The following is an 8,266-nucleotide window of genomic DNA, read 5'->3' on the forward strand; positions in this document are numbered from 1 at the left end:
ATACGTATATAATTCTCTCTACTCCGAGTCTCACACCTCTAACCTTCTCACTATCATCACCACATAGATCATCTGAGTAAGAAAAGGACCAATATTTAGCAGAGTGAGCTCACTCAGTGTTTGGCACTAATCGGTGTTACATAACTCCTGAAGATGCCCCGTGGAGGGGTGAAACACGTGTTTAGTAATTTGGCGGTGGCGGTTGTGTGATTCGTATTGTTTGCCGCATACGTATTTATCAGCGAGCTGCCGGCGGTGCACTTTGTTGCACGACTACCCCTGCTTGTGCGGAAGTTGCTAAATATTAGTCCTTTTCTTATTTAGGATGGACTTCCGCAAGGTAACGCCTGATTCCATTAAATATAGATCATCTGATTCATTTCATTCGGAGATCGATGAAATTCTTCATCCAAAATATTGTATTCATCAGAACTTGAACTTACTTGATCTTGATTCATGTTATTGAAGTTCAAATGCTTTTAGTTGATTAATTCACTGGCAAGGCCATTGCAAGCGAAGCTATGATGAGACAAACTAAATTGGGCTACGATTTGGCCATGCGTGTAAGCAGATCCTAATGACATATATTAAATAGTTGCGACACTAGATAAACCGATCATATCGGTGCGACTCGATTGTAAAGGGTTTATATTGTCTAACATTAAAACACTCGGCGCGATTCTAATAAAGAAAAGAATCGCACCTGGACATCCGGTAGATTCTTTCAACATAAGAAATTTACAATTGCAGTTCTTGAGTGTCTTTAATAATTTTTCATATCCAAAGCTCAGCAGAAAGAGCAGCGACATCATTTTTGAAGTCCAAATAACCGATATGATTATGAATATGTTTTCCATTGAATTCTGAAAATATTTCGCTATGTTATTTTACCTAAACATATATCATCATCATCATCATTTCAAGTATAGGACGCTCAATGCCGAAGATCTCCTCCGTAGATTTTCAATAAGACACTTTTGTCGCCTTCTTCCCAGAATACTACAGATTTATATTGTGTTTTATTTTATCTTATTTTATTTTTCTTTGTTTTTACATTAACATTCTTTTCAAATTCATCATTATCATATTAATTATTGCTCTCCTATTTTTCTAAACAATGTATCACATGTTTTAGTAATTTATCTCAACTTGTTCTTTGAGGTTAGCTTGCTGATGGGTTCAGAAATAAGTTTCCAGGTTTCTGGACTGCAGGCGATCACTGCTGACACACGCTGGTTGTAGACTTTTGTTTTTGATTCTGAGAGCTGTTAGGATGATGATATGAAAATATATTTATTGACAAAAATAGATAAATGCGTAAAAGGCAGTAACCTTTTCGTCAAACCAAACAGGTCTTGGGTTCAATTCAACTAAAAGGTCCTTTGCTTCAATTCAAACCTACGACTTGTTATTATACCACACAGACTTCCGTCACCAAAGAATTATTGCTTTCATAATTATCTAACTAATCACTGTATAAATGATACTAACCGTGATCAATGCTTGTACATTTGTCAGACAATTCAACAGGATGATGAAGTTAAAACAAAAACTCTGAAATAGACATAACCTGTTTATAAACGTTAATTTAGATCATTGAAACATATTGGATATCAATGTTTTTAGCTATCATTAATGATAATTATTATTACAGTTACCGGAATTTCAATGAGTTTTCTGTAAATCATTGTACCGTCTAATATTTCAAGGAAAGTTTTAACAGCATCATTGAAATGGACCAAATGTTGTTTGTATCCAACTGCATCCTCTTCGATGTTGTCGTTCCAGCACTTTTCATCCAAACGCTTCAGTTCCGACATCCATGAATCTATACTATAGACGAGCAGCTTATTGACTCGTATCAAATATATTATATTTAAATCCAGATGTAACAGAGTTATGTAACAACAGGTCAAACTAATTGAAAAACTTCCCACGTACACATTTAATAGACATAGTAATACATAGATGAAGAAGAAACCGAGAACGTAAATCCAATTAACGAAGATAAGACCTCTGTAGTTGATCGCAACGGGTTTGAGGGACCTTTGCAGTCGCTGGATGTTCAAAATGATATAAACATGGTAGTCACTTTGCAGCGCGGTCACAATAGCGTTCGTAATATACACAAGGATAAATAAAATGTGATTGATTATAAAAACAGTCCAAATATTTGATTCCACGGTATTTTTGTATATATAATTCATATATATTGCTAACACGTAGATGATAATGAAACAGAAAGAACAGATAAATGAAAAGCAATTTGATTTTCGGTTGTTAGGGGTAATAAAGTTACAACTGATGCAATATCTGTTTGTACAAAGGATATAACGCGTGAAGGTAAAGGGTCGCAGGAACATTTGTAAATCGCTTTCTAGAAAATTCTCTAGATCAAGTTGATTTATATAATTCAATGACAATCCCGGTCCAGTTCGCCTGTAGTTGTTAACACTCAACATTATGACCTTAGAAGATATCACGTGTATGGTTCAATGGTTAATGATTAAAGTACAATAGAAAAATGAAAATGCTCTTTCCAATTTTTTATTTAAAAAATTCAATCAGTCTAAGTATCTTGATGGAATAGTACATGTCATTCAATATATAATTAATTTGTCAGAGTTGAAATGAAATAGTATTTTAAATCGATAGCTTATAATCATAAAGTTATTATTATACATAAAAATGATTACTTGCGATTTCGAGTTAAATTTTCAATAAGTAAATTAACTTTTATATCTTTGATAAAGATAAAGATAAGTATTACAGTTAGACTTGATAAAGTAAAAGTAACACATTATTCTTCTCTAAGACTATGTTGTAAGCTATAGGAATGCGAATTGAAGAAGAACTACAGTGTAAGTGACGAATACTGAGATGAAAGCCAGAGGTAAGGATGCGTTCACAGCGACCACACCTCCGGCCCTCAGAGAACTGCACTTCAAGTTCGTCGCACGGTACAGTTGTTTAAAGCACACTCGCTTATCTGTAAAGTTTAAATTCGCTGTATGATTTATATAATAAATATAAAGTAAAAATCCATTGCCCGATTAATATAAGCTCCTAAAATTAATCAAACGAATATATAAAACGACTAGATCTTCGGTATGGAGAAAATTTTCCAAATGGATTTTAAATTTTAAAACGATTATATCCTATAGAGATTAATTTCTTATTTTTAGCCGAGGGACGTTCACTGGGGGGGGGGGTTGCCCACGCCGCGTCTACCAGCTCGAGGTCGCCACTTGAGAAACTTCTGGCCTCTAGGGCAGTCAGTAGTATTCTTCGAGCTACGTCATAATCTTTGTTCTTCTACGGATCTCCTTACTTCTGATTCGATCTGGCAGCGAAACTTCTAGAATAGGCCTCGTCTTTGCTCTCTGATTGAGCTTCAGTCTTCTCATAAAGCCGGTGGTAAGAGACCGAGGGTTGCTAAGAGTTAGATGTTTTCAAAATGATAACTTGTCGGTCAGTTTAAGCATTCATCAACGGTCTACCTTAATATTATCAAATTAAAATTTCCGATACGGTTATCTTCTATTTTTTAAATTACTGTCAGCAACGTCATATTTTATCATGTGTTTTGTTTTATTACCTGTCACGTCATTTGACACTTTCGTAATGTTTTCATTTATTATTTAACTCAACGAACCATGGAAAGAGATCCGAGAATGATAAGATTTACGATATAAGAGAGAATCCATCCGGTAGTCTAATAAGGTTACTTTTTGTAACAAACAATCCAGCAGATTGAAAAGTAACAATGGGCGGACTAATAGCGCTCAGAACAGATGGACCCTGAAGCCTTAATACCCTAGAGTAGAAATAACGGACTGATGAGCGCTGCGTGAGACGCTCAACTGTAAAGCGGACAAGTGATTTCAAGTCAGGGTCATTCCAGAAAAGCTTCCAACAGACATTATTGGACATCTACGGAGAACATCTACATCTAGTGGACGACAAACAGAACTTGTCACCAACAAAAAAGTAAACATCGTCCAATACTAACCAGGGCATCCAAAACACTCCATTATTCGGAACATAACTAAAGTATTTTTCAACGTAATATAAATTCTTTCTGTTCTGATACTCAACAAATAGATCAGTATCGTGTTTTTAATAGTCGTTACAATTGCTATAACTATGACATACACCTTCCCGTGTCGTTGAATCTGTGAAAGGGTATAGAGGTATTAGTTTATCATCGTCATCACCTTTTTCATCGTCATGTCTGTCATAGACGCTCACTGCAAAACAAAGAACTCCCTTAAAGATCGCCATAATGACCTGTCTTGCGTTGCCTGCATTCAGCAACTTCCCAAGATCACAACTATGTCTTCGCTCCCCCTAAGGTAGGCAAGGTAGGCTCCCCACTACCCACGGTTTGTGATCGTCACTAGACCTGTCAGCTCCAATAGCTCATCTTTACACTGACAAGTTAATCTTTAAGCTATATCGGCGACCTTTAGTACTTTTGCGGATCTCATATCTGTTTCGAACTCGCATCGATGTTCCGTGAAAATCTCTCTCCGTTACTCTCATTAATATTTTAGTAATTTTAAATTTATCTCTATTCATAAAAGTAGGATAGAAAATATCTCTACTCCTGAATCTCTCGACTTCTAAACGGCCTTTATAAAAAAAGCTAAATATAATTAAGGAAGCAGTGATCGAAACTTTAACTAGGGCATTTGAGAGACTATATATATTCTTTTCTTCAGCAACACTAGGTGATGAAAACCTTATTTTTTTTATTTTATCATGAGATATATATGACTGATGTTGATGGCAATGACTTTTGTGAAATTTATAATAAAACACATCAGGATAATGCGGTTAAAACTTTAAATCAAATATTTAAAATATAAATCATTACTTATTCTCTGTTGAAGTGTTTGGTGTTATCTCGAAGACTTTTACAGCTTCGTCTGTGTTGAGTTCACGGAGCGGAAAGATACGCGAATTATTAAATTATGTACTATTTCCACTTACCATTATAAAAGCTTGCATGTTAGTTAGAGAAATAAAAAATGTATATGCAATGTAATAAAAAATCTGAAATCAAATGATATTTGTTAAATTATATTCGACAGAGTTAATATATCAAAGCTCATATAATATTACTTACAGGTGTTTCCACGATGTGTTTATTGCTATCCAAAGTTTTAAGTATCTTTAAGAAAACTTCTGTCATTATATCCGAATGCTCTCTAAGCTGGCACTTGTTTAGCGCTTCGAATCCGTTATCTATTTCGCTTAAACGTTTCATTTGTGACACCCACGTGTCGATGATGTGATTTATTAACTTTTGTAATCGAATGCCATAAATTAAATTCATGTCGGTAACAACTTGACAGAAGTAGGTCAAGACTAATAAAACTGACAATTCCTCTTGATACAGATGAAGGCAGAAGAACAATAAATGGAAGAAGATAACGATGATAAAGTACACCCAATTACCGATGATGAAACTATATAAGTTTATTTTGATGAATTTGAAAGAGTTGATTATTCTCTGTATAGACAAAATGAATTCGACGTGATCTTCGCTATGAAATGCGGTAATTACGAAATGGATCACACAGCCAATACAGTAAATGATATAGACAAACAACATTAGCGTTAACATAATAAAATCAAACTGCTTTAAGGTATTGTCATTAAAAACATTGTAAATGATAAGAAAAATAGAAAGGAATGCGTAACAGAAAGAAAAGAATTTAGCATAACGATCGTTGGATGTAATAAAATTATAACGAATGGAATACTTCTGTGAACATAACACCCACTGAGCTATATTCAAAGGAAAAAGAAAATTTCGAAGATCCTTATCAATGTAATTATCCAATAGAAATTCACTTCTACAATACTTCCTTTGGTACATACCCTTCATTTCTCACATTTAAATATAATCTATTTAAACAAATGTATATATTTGTCTATTAAATCATTTATTAATCTCTCTTATATATTTTATAGTAGATAACACTAGGCATATACACTTATAGTTAATTATAATGATAATTGTAATTTATAAATCTATCAAAAACTTGAAAACTTCTTTGTTATACATACATTAAAAAGTACAACAAAATGGATCATTTGAAATTATAAAAGTTTATGTTCTTCCAATGTCGTCGTAGTGTTGGTATAACAAGTAATACATTTGTCAAATGCGTTTGTTTTAGTTCTATTAACATAAGTAATGAGTAATGTTTTACAATAGTAACTTTATTGTTACCTTAATGAACGTGTACAGCCTTCTATAGATGATATGTGAATGATAAAATACTAAATAAGGTCGAGTTAATATTTTTAAAAGTTAAAACATACACTTTAATCTATTTTATTTTACTGTTTTTATTTACTTTGTTTTTATAATATTTATTGCAGGTTTTAATTATAATTTCACTTTTTCTGATAATATTTTAAAAATTTCATACATTTTTAGTCTGCGAATTTTGATATCACCCTGAACTATTGTAATTCAAATAAAATTGTTGCAGATTAGTCGCGACGTATATAAAAATGGTGACCGCAAAATAGTTTTGACACATTGAAAAGAGATACAAAATATATTCTAAACTCTTAACAAGTAGTGTTTTTTACAAAAAATCTTTACATGGATTATTGTAGGGTAGATATATATTTTGTTAACATGTGATGTTTAAAAATAACAAGTAATATTTGCTGGCGATAAGTAAACACATGGAGACCGGCGTGAAAATAGTTGTCTTTTGGTTTGCCGGAGCAATCGTGTCTTTCAAGACATGACGTTGTTACAAGAATGTAATAATGCATTGTATTGAAAGTCTGTAATAAAAATTAAAATTAAAATATATTTTGAAAGTAATATATATGAATTATTTTAATTAAGTCTTTCGTTGGTTTCCGTGGTGTAGCGGTTATCACATCTGCCTAACACGCAGAAGGTCCCCGGTTCGATCCCGGGCGGAAACATATTTTTGTTAACTTTTTTTTCTAGAACCAAACCAGAAATCAAATATTTGAATTAATATTTATTTTAAGAAAATATTTATAGGAAATTACGGAGGTGGCTTCTGTGAGTTAAAAGATTAATTTAAATGAACTATTTTTACACTGTCAAGTATGTTAGTTGTCTCACTTGACCATTCGTATTCCGAAATATATTTGATTTAAAATTGCAGTAGTAATAAATTTTCAACAAGACCGCAAACAACGTTAACAAGATACTCTCTACATTTTATGAGTGGATGTCCTTCGTTGCACTTGTCAGTTCATGGTATTCAAGACCCCAATCTTTAAGATATATTTTAGACCCCAGCATCCATCTGTTCTGTATACTATTTACGGCCCACTGCTGCTACTTCTTAATCCACTGGATTCTGTCAATTCTTTCGTCTACAAATCTCATTCCTGGTTTATTTTGTGGAGAAATTCCGAGCACAGCCCTCTCCACGGCTTGTTAAGCGACTATGAAATTGCCAATGAGACCCGAAGTGAAAAGTAAAGTTTCTAATTCAAAATATCATTTACGTGCACTTTAGAATCATCGTTTATTTTGAAACTATAAACTACCACCAGCTCGAAGCGTTTATCTGTTGAGAAGTTCCGGCCAGAAATTCAACAGTTGATCTTTTAAATCAGAGTTCCCCAAACTTTTTTCTGTCGTAGATCGCTTGCCATATTTTTTCGTATTGGGGGTCTACCCCTTACCTGATATTGATTACCTGTAAATTTCTAACTGTAGTGAAGTTTAGTGTTAAAAACTTAAAGTAAAAACACATGTTAATTTATACATTTATTAATTGAATTTAAATTAAAACTACTCAAAATAAAATTTTGTATCTGTTATATGAAATATATGTAACATTAAATAAACATATTTTTTTATTTCATAGGTACTTTTAGAAATAATGTAAATATTTTGATATTATAAGATAGTATGATGTAAGTAAATAGGTACTATCAGTGTATGAGTGTTGAGATCCACTATCGTGGGCCCCCAAATTTTTTTTCGCTGACGTAGACCCCTTGCCGGTTGTCATAGACCCCTGGGGGTCGATATAGACCACTTGGGGAATCACTGTTTTAAATTAACTTCAACAATTTCTGATGTGTACATTATAATATCAACCATGTAAATATGTCAACAAATCAAGTTTTACACATTTCGATCAACAAACTCTTGTGTGCAATTAGATTTATTTAATAATAAAGTTATATTTATAAATAAAGTTTTATTTATTTATTTCGTCGTTGTTTCAGCCCATAGATACAT

At 32.9% G+C, this 8,266-nt stretch overlaps 1 protein-coding gene and 1 non-coding gene across 2 annotated transcripts; one reads left to right on the forward strand and one right to left on the reverse strand.

Annotated features, from left to right (window-relative positions):
- Positions 1-479: 479 nt before the first annotated feature.
- On the reverse strand, positions 480-5,896 carry LOC137925778 (uncharacterized). Its single transcript, XM_068769247.1, has 3 exons — positions 5,710-5,896; positions 5,262-5,352; positions 480-528 (listed from the first exon to the last, which is right to left on the reverse strand). Exons 1-3 carry the CDS (start codon positions 5,894-5,896, stop codon positions 480-482), a joined length of 327 nt encoding a protein of 108 aa, XP_068625348.1.
- Positions 5,897-6,890: 994 nt separating this feature from the next.
- TRNAV-AAC (transfer RNA valine (anticodon AAC)) lies at positions 6,891-6,963 on the forward strand. The gene has a single exon. It is a non-coding gene; the product is annotated as a tRNA-Val (tRNA).
- Positions 6,964-8,266: the final 1,303 nt, after the last annotated feature.

The sequence above is a fragment of the Battus philenor genome, unplaced genomic scaffold (genome assembly GCF_028537555.1).
Source record: "Battus philenor isolate CCGP_79_NKW_IND1 unplaced genomic scaffold, ilBatPhil1.0.hap1 SCAF_27, whole genome shotgun sequence".
NCBI classification, from domain to species: domain Eukaryota; kingdom Metazoa; phylum Arthropoda; class Insecta; order Lepidoptera; family Papilionidae; genus Battus; species Battus philenor.

Excerpts from the sequence above, each read along its gene's own strand:
- LOC137925778 (XM_068769247.1), bottom strand. The coding sequence starts at position 5,896 with ATGAAGGGTATGTACCAAAGGAAGTATTGTAGAAGTGAATTTCTATTG. Across the intron at positions 5,353-5,709 it reads TGCTAAATTCTTTTCTTTCT|TTGTTACCGACATGAATTTA; the intron begins GTTACGCATTCC and ends ACTTCTGTCAAG. Across the intron at positions 529-5,261 it reads GTGTCACAAATGAAACGTTT|TCATCATAGCTTCGCTTGCA; the intron begins AAGCGAAATAGA and ends ATTTAGTTTGTC.